Source organism: Coenobita brevimanus, chromosome 44, assembly GCF_032717465.1.
Source record: "Coenobita brevimanus isolate Jiangsu-jjx chromosome 44, ASM3271746v2, whole genome shotgun sequence".
Classification (NCBI taxonomy): Eukaryota; Metazoa; Arthropoda; class Malacostraca; order Decapoda; family Coenobitidae; genus Coenobita; species Coenobita brevimanus.
This window is the reverse complement of record NC_136997.1, coordinates 49212062-49231150: the sequence shown is the minus strand read 5'-3', so window position 1 is coordinate 49231150 and position 19089 is coordinate 49212062. Positions and strand designations below refer to the sequence as shown.

Sequence of the window (19089 nt, the reverse complement as noted above, 5' to 3'; positions counted from 1 at the left end):
GTAAATTCAAGGACGCTCTTGTAAATTCAGTGTGGCTCTTGTAAATTCAAGGACGCTCTTGTAAATTCAGTGTGGCTCTTGTAAATTGAATGTGGCTCTTGTAAATTGAATGTGGCTCTTGTAAATTCATGAAGCTCTTGTAAATTCATGAGGCTCTTCAGCACCTCTTCCTTACCAGTCTACTTCTGCATATATGGCACGGGAGGTATGCACTCTCTGTCCATCATCATCATCACTACCATCATCACTTCTTCTCTCACCCTGGACGATGTGGCAAGGTACTTCTACAAACTCATCATCACTATCATTTTCACCACTTTATCATCATCATCATCACCGTCATATTCTTTTTTCTCATCTCAGACGATGTGGCATGGTACTTTTACAAACTCGATCCACATCACAATATAACTCACTATCATCATCATCATCATCATCATCATCATCATCTTCCAGACCTCTTTTCCCACCTATGGATATTAACTTTCAGACAAGGTGAGGCTAGGCATATTGACACAGACAAGCACAGCCATCAACAACACAGTCCAAGATTTGTTATGACGTCAAGAGATGGGGCGAAGAAATTATTATCCTAGGACGGTATTTATCAAAAGGTCTTCTGGTTATAAAAGTGAAGTTATTGAAGCTTTCCATTTGTCGTGCGAAAAAAAATTATTAAAATATCTTCTTCAACAGCTGGTGTTGAAGATGGTTTTTCTGTTCCTTAGACGAAATTTTCACATCGTTTTCAGGTGGCAAAAGTGACGTTGTTTGAGATTTTCTTCGTTTTTAGAGGATTAGTTAAGTCTTTCTGCTCCTTACAAGAAATTTTGAAGTCTTTTCTCTCCTTAGACGAAATTATCAAATCCTTCAAGTAACAAAAGAAAAGTTTTTAAAGACTTATTCTATTGTGAGAGAGCTGGATAAGAGTTTTTAATCCCCACAGGAAGTAATTCACACACGGTTTTCCTGTAGCAATGACTGGCGTTGTTTATAATTTCTTTTGTTGTCAGAGCGTCGAAAGAACTTCACATCTACGAGTGAAATTATCAAATCGTCTCCACTTGGTATATTTCTTTTGTTGTGAGAGCTTCAGTGAGGACCTTTTAATCCGTGGACGAAATTATCAAATCGTCTCCTGGACCAAGGCTGAAGAGTTCCACAGTCTTTATAAGCGAGAAGAAATGATTAACTCGCCATCCGGTACCTGAGCTGCAGTTGTTTATTTCCATCGTCATCACAAGACCGATAAGGAAGAGGTACTGGCAGCCTCTTAAATGCAGTACAGGATAATCACTGCCCTTGTGGTACTGTGTTAAATCCTTGTGCTACTGAACTACATGCACTTAGGTGATGGCAGTGGTGTGAGCAGGTCCACGGCAACTCAAACACTAACCAAACCTGCTATCCTCCGTGGCCACTACCGCACAATGGACGATCTAAGGTGTAGAGTTACACCTTGAGGGAGGAAGGCGAAACCCAACACATACATACGGCAGGTCTGGCGGGTTGGGGAGGGGAGTCAGGAGAAAAAGGGAGAGTCAGGAGGTAAGAGGAGAGTTTGAGAGGAGGGGGAAAGCCAGGAGGGAGGAGGCGAGTTTGAAAGGAGGGGGAGAGTCAGGAGGGAGGTAAATAAAGACGAATAAGAGGTATCTGGTGGAATTGGTATAAAGGTAGAAACAGAAAATAAAAATGAATCTGATATTACATGGAAATGGTAAAATAGAAAGAAATTGAGAGAAACTGTGAATGAGTGGTAGTTTCGAAATCACATACTGGTAATGGAGAAGAGGAATATCATCATCATCATCCATCATCATCATCATCATCATCATCATCATCATCACCACCACCACCACCATCATCATAATCATTATCATCATCGTCGTCATCATCATCATCATCATCATCATCATCATCATCATCGTCATCATCACCACCACCACCACCATCATTATCGTCGTCATCATCATCATCATCGTCATCATCACCACCACCACCACTACCACCACCACCATCATCATTATCGTTATCATCATCATCGTCATCATCATCATCATCATCACCACAACCACTACTACCACCACCATTATCATCATCATCATCATCATCACCACCACCACCACCACTACTACCACCATCACCATCATCATTATTGTTATCATCATCATCATCATCATCACCACCACCACCACTACCACCACCACCATCATCATTATCGTCATCATCATCATCATCATCATCATAACTAAACTTATTTTTAAAAAGTAGAGGGCAGGATACTCACAAAGTACATGTCAACAGAGGGAGGGAAGGAGGGAGACGTGACAATGAAATAAGAAAGGGAGAGGAGAGAGAGGAGGGAGGGAGAGAGAGAAGGGAGGGAGAGAGAAGACATGGAAAGAGGGAGAGGAGAGAGATAGGGAGAGAGGGAGGGAGAGAGGAGACAGGGAGAGAGAGACGGAAGCCATCTTTAATCATATGCAAGAACTAGACAGAAGCGCACACACACACACACACACACACACACACACACACACACACACACACGGAGAGAGAGAGAGAGAGAGAGAGAGAGAGAGAGAGATTAAAGGGGAGACATGATGAGGTAAGGTGAAGGTCTAGGACAGGTGGTGTGTGTGTGTGTGTGTGTGTGTGTGTGTGTGTGTGTGTGTGTGTGTGTGTGTGTGTGTGTGTGTGTGTGTGTGTGTGTTGGGGGAGGGGGGAGGATCGTATCTAACATTACCAAACAACCACAGAGAAACTCCATCAATCTCCAACACTCTCTCCAACAATATTTTTCACTCCACCATTTTGCTTTCTTTTCCATTCCCTTCCTTTCCTCCCGCCTTTCCTCCTACCTTCCCTTCCCTTCCCTCTTCTCCTCTCTTCTTCTCTTCTCTCCTCTCCTTTCCTCTCTCCTCTCCTTCCCTCTCCTCTCCTCTTCTTTTTTCTCTCCAGCACTACTTTTATTCCTTCTTTTTGCCTCTCTCTCTCTCTCTCTCTCTCTCTCTCTCTCTCTCTCTCTCTCTCTCTCTCTCTCTCTCTCAAAATACCACTAGGACACCAAACACTAAAGAAAAGAAGGAACGAAAGACAAAAGGATGAAGAAATTAAAAGACAGGAAAATTATGAACGAAAAAAATAATAATTACGAAAAGATTCAAACCAAAAAGAGCCCCAAAGGAAACCACAAAAATATTCGCTCAGACGGAAGTGAAAAAAAAAAATTGAAATAAAAGATGGAAAAAAATATGAGGCATTTCGAAAGGGGCTTAAAATACAATGTCCAAGAGAGAGAGAGAGAGAGAGAGAGAGAGAGAGAGAGAGAGAGAGAGAGAGAGATACTGTCAACTCTACCCTGCATTACAATTATAAATTTAACAAGTTTAAATGAGAGAGAGAGAGAGAGAGAGATACAATGTCAAGTCTAACTACAGTATCCTGCATTACAAATATAAATGTAACAAGGTGAGAGAGAGAGAGAGAGAGAGAGAGAGAGAGAGAGAGAGAGAGAGAGAGAGAAAAAAAATGAGGACACAGAAGAATAGAGGACAAGAGCAAGATAAAAAAAAAAAAAAGGAGAAAAATAACGAAAAAAGAAAATAATATAGAAACGTGAAACAGAAACAAGAAAAAAATAAAATATAGAAAATGGAGAGGGGAGGGGGAAGGAGGGGGGACCATGATAATTCCACCCAAGCCCTCTCACCTTACCGTACCAGAAGCCTCCTTACCTCACAGATAAGCTCTAGGCACGAGGAAGAGGATGGGGAGGGGAGGGAAGAGCAGAGGAGGGGGAGGCAAGAAGGATGGGGAGTGGAGGGAAGGGAAGAGGGAGGTATGAAGGATGGGGAGTGGAGGGAAGGGGAGAGGGGAGAGGAAGGTAGGAAGGATGGGGAGGGAAGGAGAATGACAGTGAGAGGGATGGAAAAGAAAAATTATGGGGAAGGGAACGGGAAAGGAAGGAAAAAGAGAGGAGGAGGAGGAGGAGGGGAGAGAGAGAGAGAAGGGGGAGGGGGAAGGGAAGAGAGAGGGAAAAGGGGATGAGGAGAGGGGAGGGGAAAATAGCGAGAAAGTGAGGGATATGAGACATAAGAAGTTGGAAAGACTGGGGGGGGGGGAGAGAGGTGAAAAGAAGGATGAAGGAAAGAGAGGGGAGTGAGAAGGATGAAGGAAGGAGAGGGGAGTGAGAAGGATGAAGGAAGGAGAGGGGAGTGAGAAGGATGAAGGGAGAGAGAGAGAGAGAGAGAGAGAGAGAGAGAGAGAGAGAGAGAGTGTTGGAGGTGGTGTCGCCTCCCTTACTGATGGACTGATAAGGTATGGGGACGGAGAAAAAAAAAATACTGAAGAATACTGTACAAAAATTAACCCTACATTAACTAACAGCTACAAAATAAAATAAATAAACAAATAAATATATTCTTACCACAGCACTTCGTTATTTTTTTCCTTCGTTCACCACAATAACATATTTTAAATAAAAAAGTATTGCTCAATTCTACCCTTCCACTCTGATGACGTATATTATTCAGTACTGGTATAAAGGATCATAAGTAGTGGGCCACATGACTTTATTTACCTTATTGGAGAGGTCATGAAGTAAAGGGGTTAAATCCTTTAGCTGAGTGAGATCTCATTACTGAAGTCTTGTTACCCCTACACTGTTTCATTTCACTCACAAGGAGCCTCTCACAGCATTATTCCCACGAGATAACAGCCATCAAAGCCATGCAAGAGAGTAAACCCATACACATCCATTATTATCATTACCATCATCATCAACAGCAGCAGCAGAATCATAACCTTTCTTTCTCATCCAGAGATTAAATATGAAAACATCTACCTACTTACCTACCTACTTACTTACTTACATATCGATATACCTATCTCAACTATCTATCTATCTATCTATCTAGTTAACCTGAGCTGTTTTGCTGATCATTCATCTCATGACCGAAAGAACTCTAGTATTCCCTTCTTGCTAACGCCAGACGAAAATAAGTGTATGGGCCGAGTTACAGAAACATTAAAAAGGCAGTTAACATAACCTCTTTCATGATCGGGACAATTCTAGTTCCTTACTCTAGCTTTCATGATCGGCACAATTCTAGATCCATATCCTATCCAGTTAGCTAACATCAGAAAATTTTACTGAGATGTGTGAGTCGTGGCAGCCTGAGAAATACTATACACCAACTCCCTCACGATCGGAACAACTTCTATTCCGCCTATCGCAGACGAATTACTGAGCTGAAAGTGAGTCACAGGAGCCTTAAGGTAAAATCTGTACAAGTCTGCCTATGCTGGTACACAAAGAGACTTTCGAAACATCCGGTATCCCTCCATGTCTGGAAGTGAAGTGAGTGGACGGGGATGGGGACGGTGTATAACGGGGAAGACAACACGATATGGAGACAAGTGCATAAGAGAGGTATATAAGAGGGTGAAGAGGAACAACTCAAGAGGTGGGAGAGAGAGAGAGAGAGAGAGAGAGAGAGAGAGAGAGAGAGAGAGAGCACAACAAAAGGACGAAAGTTTACGAGCTGAGACAGGGTGGAAAGGATTGGGAAGGAGGTAGATGGAAAGGCAAAAAGGAAAAGGTGGTTTGAGTGCATGGGTGAAATGACTGAACGAGAGGGAGCTAGGGATGGGACGAGTGAAGGTGAGAGTGGAGAGAGTGAGACCAGTGAGAGTGGAGGGGATGAGTGAAGGTGAGAGCGTAGAGGATGAGATCAGTAAGAGTGCATGGGTGAGATTAGTGAAGGTGAGAGTGCAGAGCGTGAGATTGGCGAGAGTGGAGAGGGTGAGATTAGTGAAGGTGAGGGTGCAGAGGGTGAGATTAGTGAAGGTGAGGGTGCAGAGGGTTAGATTAGTGAAGGTGAGGGTGCAGAGGGTGAGATTAGTGAAGGTGAGGGTGCAGAGGGTGAGATTAATGAAGGTGAGGGAGGAAAGGGTGAGATTAGCGAAGGTGAGAGTGCAGAGGGTGAGATTAGTGAAGGTGAGACTGCAGAGGGTGAGATTAGTGAAGGTGAGAGTGCAGAGGGTGAGACTAGTGACGGTGAGGGAGAAGAGGGTGAGGGAACAGAGGGTGAGATTAGTGAAGGTGAGAGTGCAGAGGGTGAGATTAGTGAAAGTGAGGACACAGAGGGTGAGATTAGTGAAGGTGAGGGTGTAAAGGGTGAGAAGAGTGAAGGTGAGGGTGCAGAGGGTGAGATTAGTGAAGGTGAGGACACAGAGGGTGAGATTAGTGAAGGTGAGGGTGTAAAGGGTGAGAGGAGTGAAGGTAAGGGTGTAAAGGGTGAGAGGAGTGAAGGTGAGGGTGTAAAGGGTGAGAGGAGTGAAGGTGAGGGTGCATAGGGTGAGACTGAAGATGAGAATGCAGAGAATAAGCGAAGATGAGAATGCAGAACTTGAGATGAGAGAAGGTGAGAACAGAAGGTGAGATATGTGAAAGTGAGTGAATGGACCAGAGTAGTTAAGACATGAGTGGAGAATGTGAAATCATGAAAATGGAAGTGTTAGAAAAAAAAATATGTAGCCTACAGGTACAAGTGGGATAAGAGACTAGGGAGGAACTATCTAGACTATCTATTGCCTGATACATTTAAAGTGATAGAAGGGTCCTACAGTAAGAATTATTCAGGAAACATCTCACACAGAGCAAAATCAGAAAAAAATAATAATAATAATCAGCATTACAGCTGCATTCAAAGATGGTGATTCTTTATCTACAATATATATGTATAAAATCCAGCCTATCAAATAAAACCAGCACTTTCCCAAATGAACACAGAGCACCATAGAGTATCAGCAGTTATGGTGTGGAGTACATTATAAGTTAGCTAAAGACTGGGATATAGACTGGGGTCATATGATAGGACCATAACACATGACACAGATACCCAGTACCACAAACACTTAAATTTAGAGACCAATGACCATGCTAGTGGGTATAGGGCTTTTCACTTCATGGCAGCTCTCCATAATTTGTGATCTTTGCCATTTCCCTACTTAGTTCGCTATTCTGAAGTTTTCTCAACAGGACTTTATCCTATCTCTTTCAGTGTTCAAACAATACCAGTATTACAACAGGCATAAAACTCTCATTTAACATCTTTATGTGATTTACCTGTGTGGGTTTGCTTGCATACTACACAAAATCCTTAATTTAAAGAACAGCATTGTACTGCAATCCCATTAATGATATTCCAAAGATATGACAATTGTTTCTGATACCCTATTCTAGTTCAAAATATCTTGCAACAAATAAGGCATGCTGCAAAGTTACAGTGTCTTTCAGCAATTTGCTTATCAGATGCGTGGTCACGCGTCGTATTGTATTGTATCATTTGTATCATTTATAAAGGCTCGAACATGCTTATATGCAACAGCCTTGGTCACCTAATGGTGGCTCTCCACACTGTTCAATCTCTGTCAGCATCCCTATTCAGTACCCCATCCCCATGGTTACACTCTAACACCTCGTCCCAGGTCTTTTTCGGTCTGCCTCTCACAGTTCTACCGCTGACAATCACACTGCTCGTCTTCTGCATCCAACTGTCATCCTCCATCCTCTCAGCACGCCCAGATCATCTCATTCTACCCATCCTCATCACAACACCAATACACTCCGGTCCCATACTTCCTCTTAATTCCCCAATTGCAATCTCAGTCCCCCAGGCCCCACATCCAAGGATGCACTGCACATCCATCTAATCACTGTCATTGCTGTATGCCTGAGCCCACAAATATACTCCTCCTTTACTGACCAAGTCTCACTACCATACAACATTACACTCTAAGACATGCTGCATACAAGGACCCGTTAGCATGGAGACAGAATACTTTCAATGTCAGGAGGGGCAACAACTCCCTACACTTCTCCCGACTGCTTCTTACTTTTGCTACCAAGCTAACACTGCCCCACCTCCAGCTCATATAGTGTCCCTCATATAACAAAACTTCCCACACAATCAATACTGTAGTACAAAACATCAGGCCTGTAACAGGGGAGGTCCTGATGGGGCTTGTCCCTACCCAAAATAATTTTTAAACCTATCGTAAGGGTACCGTACTTAAAGGTAGTACTGTCATGGTAGCTACTTTGTTAGGCAGGCCAATACATCTATTTACCATATATATGTGTAACATTATAAAAAGGCACTATAAAAGCAACGTGATGCTGTTCCCTATCCACTTTGTTTCAGGTAATGACAGGCTTTTCTTTACCTATACAGTACAGTATCACTGACTATCGTACAAATACTGATCTGTGCTATGCCCATGTTTAATAAAAATCCCATCTCGGAATAATGAAGATCAACCTTATAAATGCTAGTTATTTTTTTCAAGAACAATCTTTTCAGATCTATTTCTAAATAAACGTAAGATAACGTGTATTACCAGTAGTAATTTTGAAAAATGTAGGCCTATATATATTCTGGTACACTGTACTGTATCTACTGTATGTTGTGTTACGTCATGCTTCTTGAAATGTTGTTCTCAAGTACGGTATTGCTTCTAACTAAGTACTCAAACATTTTGTGGTAATCTGGTAAATATATATATATATATATATATACCGGTATATATATATATATGGAGGCTGTATTATATTTATCCCTGGGTTCTCTCAATCCCTTCCTCCTCCTGATCCTTGCTGTGGGTCTTGTTTCCAAAAGTGCACAGCTTTTTAATATTCTAATTGGTAATGTACAACAACCTAATTTGACACGACATAACATTACCCTACCTAGCCTTTCAATATTTCAATAAACCAGCTTATATTGTCCACAGTGCCGGATTCGATAATAAAAAAAAATTGGATACCGTATGGTATAATTTCACCCTTACATCATAATGCATATTATATACAGGAAAATGGTAAGTTTTACTCTTGTAGTACTGTACTATGAAACACTGTGCACCTAGTAATGGACAATAAACAATATACATACAGTACATGAAATCTGATAAAGAAACTGAACAGCTCAAGAGAACAAGCTTGATTTCTAGGATACTTTACCACTAGCTATCTGCCTCAAGTACCGTAACCCTTCTCTTACTAACCACACAATCCTTAAATAACATTAACTCATCCTATCTCCATCTACCTCCTGGTGCTCAGATATCCAACACACTTTCCCTCTCACCTGTGCAACCTGTTTCCTTGTACCGTACCTTTATTATGCAACGTGACACTCTAAACTCACTTAATTCACTTTTACATAGTACTCTTTCTATCCTTCCTTTCCCTCTAACACTAGACAAACCTCCCTCTCTCACCAGTATACTTCTCCCTCTCTCACTAATATACTCTCCCTTCCTCTATCTCATGAGTATAATCTTCCTCCCTATGCCTCATGAATATACTCTCCCTCCCCGTACCGTACCTCAGGAGTATACTGTGCCCTTCCTCTCTCTATCTTTTTAGTATAGCCTACTCTACCTTTTTCACTGGTACCAGTATACTGTAGTCTCTCTCTCTCTCTCTCTCTCTCTCTCTCTCTCTCTCTCTTTCCATAAACTTTCCTCTCTACCTCACTTATAGAGTTACTATTCTCTACCTAATATCCATCTCAATTTTATGTTCTCTCATCTTCTATTCTCCCTATTTCTACCTCACCTGTAAACTATCTATACTCTGCCACTACCTAGCTGCTTCATTTTGTAAACTGTCTTCCTGCTCTCCTTCTCTCTACCTCATCTACTTATACTCTACCTCATTCAAATATCTGAAACCTGACTTTAAAGGCCTCTAAACCTCATATGTACAGGATGCTCTTTTTCATCTAAGTCTCCTTCATTACCTCATTAATATATATAATCCAAACTCTATACTCTCCCTCTCTACCTCAGATGTATATTCATTTTTCTCTCTGTATAAGCTACTGACTATCTCACTCCCACTCATTAAACCCGTCCCTAAATCTCTCTACCTTACATACATCCTCTATCCTTACTCTCCTCTCTCTGCCTCACTAGTATAAGCTCTCTACTCACCTCCTCTACCTCATTCCTTCTTCTCACCTTCCTCCAAAACTCATAAAGATACCACTACTGAAACCAAACTCATCCTCTCTACCCCATTTGTAGCCTATACACTTCCTCACTAGTATAGCCTACTCTGCTCTCCCTCTCTATATCATTCCATCTTCTCTCATTCCCAAAAACTCATCAGAATCCCACTTCAGAAACCACACCCTCTCAATATCTCTACCTCATTTACATATTCTTCTTCTCCCTCTACCTCAGTACTATACTCTTTCTACTCTCCCTCTCTTCCTTATTCCCTCTTTTCACCCTCTCTCAAAACTCATCCATATCCCACTTCTGACACCTCTCTACCTCATCTGTACTTCTTCTCTCCCTCTTTTTACCTGATTAGTACACTCTCACTATTTTTCCTCTACCTCATTCTCTCGTCTCACTCTCCCTAATCCCACCTCTGAAACCATACTCTCAATCTCTCTGCCTCACGAGAGTACCCTCTACTTCATTCCCTCTTCTCACCCTCCCCCAAACTCGTCCAAATCCCACTTCTGATACCTAGCTAAACCTCTCTACCTCATCTATACACTCTTCCTCTCCCTCTCTACCTCACTATCGCAGCACTGCTCTCTACTCTCCCTCCCTACCTCATTTCTTCTCGCCCTCCCACGAAACTTGTCTAAATTCCACTTCGGATACCTAACTCTCTAAACCTCTCTACCTCATCTGTACACACACTCTATCTCACTACTATACACTCTCCCTACTCTCCCTCTCTACCTCATTCCCTCTTCTCTCCCTCCCACAAACTCGTCCAGACAGGCTCCCACGCAGCTCAACTTACCTTTACGTACAGCTCCCGCACCGACATCCTCTACGCCTCACTCGTCAACCCATTAATAGTAACATCCAGCCAGGTCAAAACGGAGAAGGGGAGAGAAATAAAGCGAGGAGGGAGGAATACACAGGTCGATAGCACACTGCCACCCTGCACTTGACAGCTCTGACAACACGGCTACGGCTGCCACCTGACGGCTATCACACGCACCTTCTCTCACAACACTTCTCTCCCGCTGAATTCAAACTACCCTGGAGGAAATTAGTCTCATTTGTCCTCTTATCACCACTTCCATTTCCCTTCTCATCAACCCCGCGTCTTCTCTCCCTCTTCACTTCCTCCCATTCTTCTCTCTCCCATCACTACATTCCTTCTAAAGTTACTCCTCTCTTATCATCATTTTTTTTTTCTCTCTCTCTCTCATCATTATCTCCACTTTCATCTCTGTCACATCAATCACTACCCCGATAATTTCCTTCATTTTTCTTCACGTTATATACTTACAATCAATAGCATTTTGTTACGTGGTTATCATTTCTTCCATATGAACAACTTACGACATAAAGAAATCTAGGCTATCCAAAACTATGATCGAATAGTTATTTGGCCCTAGGAATGTAGGGATCCGACGCTAGACTACCCACAAAATTTAAGAATTCTTTCGCTTTTTTGTTTTTGTTTTTGTTTTTTTGTTTTAGTTTACTGAAAACTCGATCTTCGTGAATTGATTACGACTAAGAAGTTCCTGCTTTTGGCAACATGCTGCAAAAGTTTGAGCACTAAATTAAATGCCCAGCCGCACACGTGCCTCGCCGACGTATGTAAACAAACACTACCGAATACATTTAATTAAATATTCTGTATCCCACGTGCTTCGCCAACGTATGTAAACAAACACCATCTATGCATACATTTAATTAAATACCCTGCATCTCACGCGCTTCTGCGTGTGTAAACATTACGGCGCGTTTGTTCCCGTCTGAAGGTGACCCGTAATCCCTTTCAGTTTCAGTGATGGTGTAAAGTAAGAGCTAAATTTGACTAATAATGAAAGAAACTTATTTCTACCTCAGATCAAAGTTAAAGCCGCATTTTCGTGCTGTCAATATGACCAGTCATTGCCGATCAACGTTATTTCTCCGCCAATCAAGTCCCAGAAAAAACCATATTGTGACAGCTAATATGGCACAGGATAATGGGGCTTAAGGTTCACCCACTACAACCAAGATTCGTCATTGTGGAAGTGGCCTAAGTTAGTTCAGTCAGATGAAAGTAAATCTGCAATAGCATTTTTTTTTCTGGGTTATCGGTCTTGACAGCAGTGGCACAGACAACTCTGAGGTGTACAACTTTTGCCTAGAGGAAGAGCATTTGTCAGAGGCCTTTGACATGGAGAAACCCTCAGCCACCATGAATACTCAGAGGGAATGGGATAAAGCCAAATCAGGTGCTGGTAATCATCTAAAAAGCCAAGAAGAACTGTCATACCTGGACATGGAAAATAGGACATGGTAACTTGCTTGTATGGAGAAAAAGGAGGTGGTTGACTTTTGATAAAAGAATCATTAATAGATCGGTGGTGAGGCAAAGACCACTAATATTGCAGGATTCATTGCCATTTCTTTTTTGTCATTTGCAGCTCCAGTGCAGGTACAAAGAAGTAATGTAGCAATCCTTGATGCTTTTCTCAGAGCTAAGCTTTTTAGGGTAAGTACCCAGTCAGTCTACCCTGGGTGGCATGTGAGCAATAAACTCTAACCTTTCCTTGGATCTAATTCCCGTGAGACATTTCTACCTGCAACTGTACCCACATGCTGAAATGGTGTTTTATTATAAAGCTACCTGAAAAGGATACAAGTCTGGCAGGATCAGTGGTGTCTTCACAATGAATACAGCTTTAAAATATGGGTACCATACTGTATTAATTCATCTTTTTGAATAACTCACAGCACAGTGAAATTTAAGATTAAAATTACTTTCAACCATCTTATACTATTGGCAACAAATGTCATATTACATGTTCCGTTGCATCCATATATTATCATCAGCTGAGTGGTGATGGCACATCATTATTATAATCCACACTGATGCTCTTACAAAATTACATAAGAGGCATAATGCTGACCAATTAGTAGTGTCTACTAATGATGTGAGGGGAAACAGGGGGGAGTAAATTACTGGGAAAACAGAATTGCCTGGATATTGTATTATTATGGTTACATTAGTGGTTTAACATTCTGCTCAGGAGGTTAAACTTAGATACTGTATTTCTACTCACTCACCATTACTCATTATAATACCCTAATTTCCCTTGCAGAGATGAATTTGGGGCTCCAGAGAATGGATATTTGTCTCAGAAGACAAAGGATGCGTAGTATGAGTACAAGGCTGCTTGTAACATAAATAGTGGGTAGTCAGGTTACCACATCACTGCATTATTGGCTGGGTATTCAGAACCTGCTTGTTCCCTTTTCAGTTATCTTTTACGACATGCAGGGAAAACATGAGATATGGGGAAGCACCTGGATAGAAGTTCCTACATGTTCAGATACCAAGGAGGGCAGTTTAATGGCAGAAGGCAGGGAAACATGAAAGCAATTTGTTCATGGTCACCCCCCTACAGGATTAATGCATCTGGCTACAGATAGAGGCTGGTCTTCACGTGGAAAAACTTGAGCATTCTCAGTCATTTGCATTAGGGATCAGTCAACAGTGTGTATGAACAGCATACAGTACCTCACTGGCAAGATTGGTTGTTATTTTAGCCTCTGAACTATTAGTAAACTCTGGTGTCAAAATGTGAAAAAACTCAATTCACACCTGTTATCAAGTATGTTAAACCAGATAGGAATTCAAAGTAAACAATTCTACTTTCAGATTTATTTGGTAAAAGAAGAAAATACCCATTTTTACAATATCTTCATATGTACATGTCTGTACAAAAATTCCAAAGGCAACTGTTAAAGACAAGAAAGTGAAGTTGCATCACAAAATTAGCCAAGGGTGAACATCTGTGTACAAATAGTTGTACTGTACTGTCATGATTCAGCAAACCTGTTGAGTACAAATGCAGCTGAACACTGCACTAGATGTGTGATTCCTAACTTTCCATACATCCATACATCACTACTACCATACCAAAAGTCTCACACAGACAATTTTGCCTACCTGTATGTCACCATACAAACTGAACTAAAGTTGTGCTGCAGCTTCCTGCCTCACTCAGACCCTTGACTCACTTTGCTATGGAGACTTGTCTACACTAAGGGACTTGAGATGTGAAGAGCACTGGAGTCTTAAGATTAGTTTTGATCCTGGAGACGGAGGGTTGACCGTAAGGGAGGGACGAACTGTGACCTGAACTGAACTGCCCTGATCTGAACTATGGACTCTGTAGCACTGCTGTTTTTAAGGAAACTGATGTTCAGCTATCTTGGGCTAAAAGATCCATACATTTCCCAGACTTTCCTGTATTCTGAATCTGTGCCTACTACAGTAAGCTACAGAAAAAACTATAACTCTCTCTAAAGGTACAGAGTCAAATGATACAGAGCAAGACTTGAAAATGAATGGGTCGCTACACCACAAACTCTTAAATCTCAATTGCTTGGTTCCAGTGGCTTTAGGGACTACTTTGGAAAGTGGAATCATAATGATAGTTGTTAGACAATCATGTAATAAACTGTCTAGAGTGCTGTGAACAGTAAATACAATGCAGTATCTTGCATTAGTACTTTATCATCTACTCTTAAACATGTCTGCAAAAGAACTTAGTTTTCATATATTCACTGATTGTATGAGGATGAGATATTACCACCCCTCAACAGCATGAAAAAATATTTTGGAAAGTGGTTTGTGGAAATTGGGTGTTTGTGTTTGAATTTGGGAGTTTGTACTATGTTACATTTAGCCCACAGTGGCTGTGCAATCTAGTGTCTACTACAGGATCTCTACTTTAACCTTTACCAGACTAGGTTTCAAGTGTACAAATTCAATGTTACATTACCTGAATGTACATGACCTGGTCTAACCTCTCCTATACACTTAACACAGATATAAAAGATTCTTGTCATCAAAGTATTATGTACAACACCACTCACACATACAGAGTGGCAACAGTACAAATCTACCATTTTGGTCAATAGTCCTGTTAGTCAGTGATTCATAATCATTTTAATTTAAAAAAAAAAAAAAAAATCTACATGATCATACCAAGAATGGGGACATGCATGAGTGGGAAAGAAAGTGACATTAAAATAATAATATTAAATAAGTTAGATCAGTACAGCACAGCACAGCACATGCATTAAAATTAATACTAACACAACTAAGCTCAGCTCAACACATACCTCTTTCATAAATAATGAAAACTTGTACAGATAATAATACCTCTTGTGCTGCTCAAACTGAACTGCAATGTGCACAGTAATATCAATTTCTTAATATCATAAATCTGGACTAACTAATCAACATTATGTCAATAATCACAAAAAATCACAAATAACTGACCATTCCTTAAACATAATTACATGCACTGGTTTCTTACAAGTAACAATAAAACACAATACTGTATAAGCAATCAGATCTTCACCTATACACTAGTGAGTATTTAATGCAACCATAACAAAACTGAATGACATGGCAGCTGAACTAGTGTCACAGACCAAAAAATTTACAGTGTGTCTATGAGATAGAAACCTGGATGAACCAGATATTCCCTCCACTCAGATCTGAAGCCTGCCTGGTTGTAGTTACAAAGCTTATGATCTATACTATGATATAAAACTATTAAGATTAACATTACCATTGTCAAATAAATAATCTTAATAAAAAAATCATGGTAGTGTAATAGGTAAAAGAGGTAGGCTGGAAATGGGCAGAACCTAAATCCCGAGACAAGAACATCAGATTGAAAATGTGCAATTCACTATAACTACTTGAGTAAACAAATCATGCATTATAAGAGACACATACAAAGTCATGATATATATATATTACAGCTGACAAAAAATATTAAATACCTCAACATTAGATCTAAAAAACTTAAAATACAAATCCATGGGATAAAAGAGAAAGTGAAATAAGTTATGACTCTTGTTACTCCACTGGTCCTTGACAAGTCACTCATTATTTTCCATTACAAGGTTATTTAAGAATCTGCCATATCATAAAGCCTTTGAATCTGGGGATGCCTCTTTATACTGTATTTTATGTTTGCCTTTCCTTAAAAATTTATTCAGCTTAGGACAGACTTTTTTACTGGGGGGTTTTACATATCCTCCTCCTCCTCACCATCATCATCATCCATACCTTACCTCAAGGTACGGTGAAGTAGGGCACTGAAAAAAAAAAAAAAAAGGCCCAACTGAATGGGCCACTCCCCCTCACTCACCACTGAATCATTCACTCACCACTGAAGCCCTGGAATCCTGGCTCCACCTGATTTATAAAAAAAAAAAAAAAATGCAAATGGCTTCACATTCACCTGACAAAGTTAAATAACTGAATCGTCAAGTTTAAATGGGGTGCCAAACCCTGGTCATACACTCCACACAAAATTCATCCAGCCAGCTCCATTGCTTGTCAGAGTTAGATACAGCATTAACAAACCTCTTCCGTATGTGAGGCCTTTCCCAAGTTGAATAAAATCATCTGACAGCAGCAATAATAAACTAAAAAAAGATGTCACCCAAATTCAAAGTGGAAAAGGAATAGGGATCATGGCCTCAGGCAAGATGAACACAAACCACTGTATTTTCACCAGACATTAACGCTATTTATGATACTTTGTACCAGTACATTACTTTTAACACTGTAATGAAACTACTGTATCCCTAAAAATAAAGTGCGACACACTGCATTCATCCTTAACAGAAATGTTTTCCCTTATACTCGTACATTAAAATATGACTGGGTATTTTTAAAGGAAATTTATATTGGAGTTTATCTGATGCTACCAACTCTGCTATAAACAGTGATGTTGGCTACAATACTAGGGAAGCAGAACTCGATAAGGCTGAACATGCTTACTTCAAAAAGCTGAGGTTTGGTATTTCCAGAGAGCAAAGTATCAAGGCACCACAATTTTTGGCCCTGAACAACAGAAAACATAACAGAAGAATTATACTCACATTTGGGTTAGTTGTTTACTGGGGAAATACAAGTTCAGCCTCAACTTGACCCTCTTTCTGGGGTCACATTCTCATCAGCTACAGACAGTTTCTAAGATCTGTTCCTTAGTATACTGCATATTACACTAAGTTTTTTATGCTACCTATATTTTTTTCATACCACTGTAGATTGCATAAGTAACATACAAACAAATACCTGTATTAACATGCCTAAGTAAGAACACTGCTAAGAAAAAGTGTAAGAAAGCCTTCTAAGCCAACAGGAATATAGTCCCAGGTGACAAGTCAGGTCAAAATGGTTGAATCTTCCCAATAAACAAATTTCCATATGTGAGTATAATTCTTCCATTTGAACAATTCATGGCACTGTGATATCAAGACACAGAAAACATAAAGAATAAAAAAAAGACAATGTGTTCTTGTATCCCAATACAAATTATTACTGTTGTAATTGCCAAACATATACACCACCAAAAACCTTTGATTCACAAAATGACAAACTGAAGGCACAATAAAGGAACTGATACACCATAGTGTTACATACTAGACATTTCAAGATGGATGACATAGATAATGAACTAAATTCAGTCCGCTCTATCTTGAGCCAAGTTTTACAATACTTTCCTCCCATTAAGGACACTATTTAATGAAGATATACAACACATAAATGTAAGCTGTCAACAAAATCACTTACCCTGCATGACTCAAACATTACCACAAATGTACTGTACCCCTACACTGACTCTTCAAAATTTTCAGTCCTCATCAATGCTGGATTTTATTCCCCATTGCTGCTGAAGATCCCAATAATACTGGACTGATTCACATACTTATGATGTACTCTTACTTGTATCTCAGATCCAATTTTGTTAGAGGGACAACAAAAGGTAGTAGAATATTCCTCTGTTTCGTTTTTTTTTTAATGAAAGCTCTTAATTACGAAAGGAAGGGAGAGAGCAGAAATTTTGCATGTTCTGTTCTTCCTGCAAATCAAAATCTGAACTACGGGGAGTTGATGGTAAGTAGGTTTGTGAATACAGGTCCTGCTAATTTCTGTCATTCTGGTTAGGAATGTTCAGCCAAATAAAGATATAAGCATCTCGGTAAATAATAAACTTCTTAGTGAATGTTGCTACATCACACATTAGTTTCAGACTTCCTGTATTTATATATACCAAATTCCTACACTCCTCATGGGGCAACATAGGATTGGATGATGGATGGATGGATGAACAGATCAATAAGTGCTTTAGTACATTTTGCTTACAGGAAATATTCCTGGTATACAATTAAATGACACAAATTAGTCTTGTTAACAATGTACTATGATATCAGAAATGTTTCACTGTTAACTGCAATTTTATATATATATATATATATATATATATATATATATATAAATTTGCTTGCGACTATTGGTGACTTTACACTCTCTCCTCTGTCTTCCCTTCATTCTTTCCCCTTCCTTCTGCCTATGGGTGACCCTACACTGAGTGACATGCCAGATGGTTTCCTGTATGCCAGGAAATAATCTACTATGCTGGGTGGTAACCATATAACCAACTTATGGTGCCTGGTGGTTTAGTGGGTAATTATTGTGCTCCAATCAGATTGAGCCTGTGAAGGTTTATATCCAAGGGATGTTTGGAGTTTATTGCTCGTGTAATGCCACTCAGGGATGAGTGAGGCTGGTCACTCTCATCTTAAATGTCAGGACCAACTTGCCTAACCCCGGGCTCCTCTGTTCCTCGTGGGGCAACACAGGTTTGGATGATGGATGGAGGATGGACTATCATCAGCCTAGTACCTTGCAATTACAGAAGATGGGGTGGGGGGATGAGAAGCATAGTTCTTTGATCTTAATGAGGACACAAATCAGAAGCTCCATGAAGCTCCAAGCACAGTATCTCCCTCTTCCCACCCTCCCCTTACTCTGCTGTAGTAAGCATAAGGCTATCTGCAACTTCAGTTGTGGGTGACTGGGCTGTGTAATGGGGGTTACCACATCTTGAAACAAAGAGATATATTACACCCAACAGAATTCCAATTTCAATTACTTTTTATAGATATCAGAAGGTTAGTTATCATCAACTCTAGAAGGTACTATCACAGAAGGGACATGACACA

The 19089-nt window shown here is 40.3% G+C and overlaps 1 protein-coding gene across 1 annotated transcript in view; it reads right to left on the bottom strand.

Annotated features, from left to right (window-relative positions):
- Nucleotides 1-10941, bottom strand: part of didum (dilute class unconventional myosin) — a 144723-nt gene extending 133782 nt beyond the window's left edge. Inside the window, exon 1 of the mRNA XM_080271147.1 lies at nt 10838-10941. Coding sequence (XP_080127273.1) covers nt 10838-10864 — 27 coding nt within the window. The 5' untranslated portion in view covers nt 10865-10941. The remainder of the gene's footprint in view (nt 1-10837) is intronic.
- Between the last annotated feature and the right edge of the window lie 8148 nt (nt 10942-19089).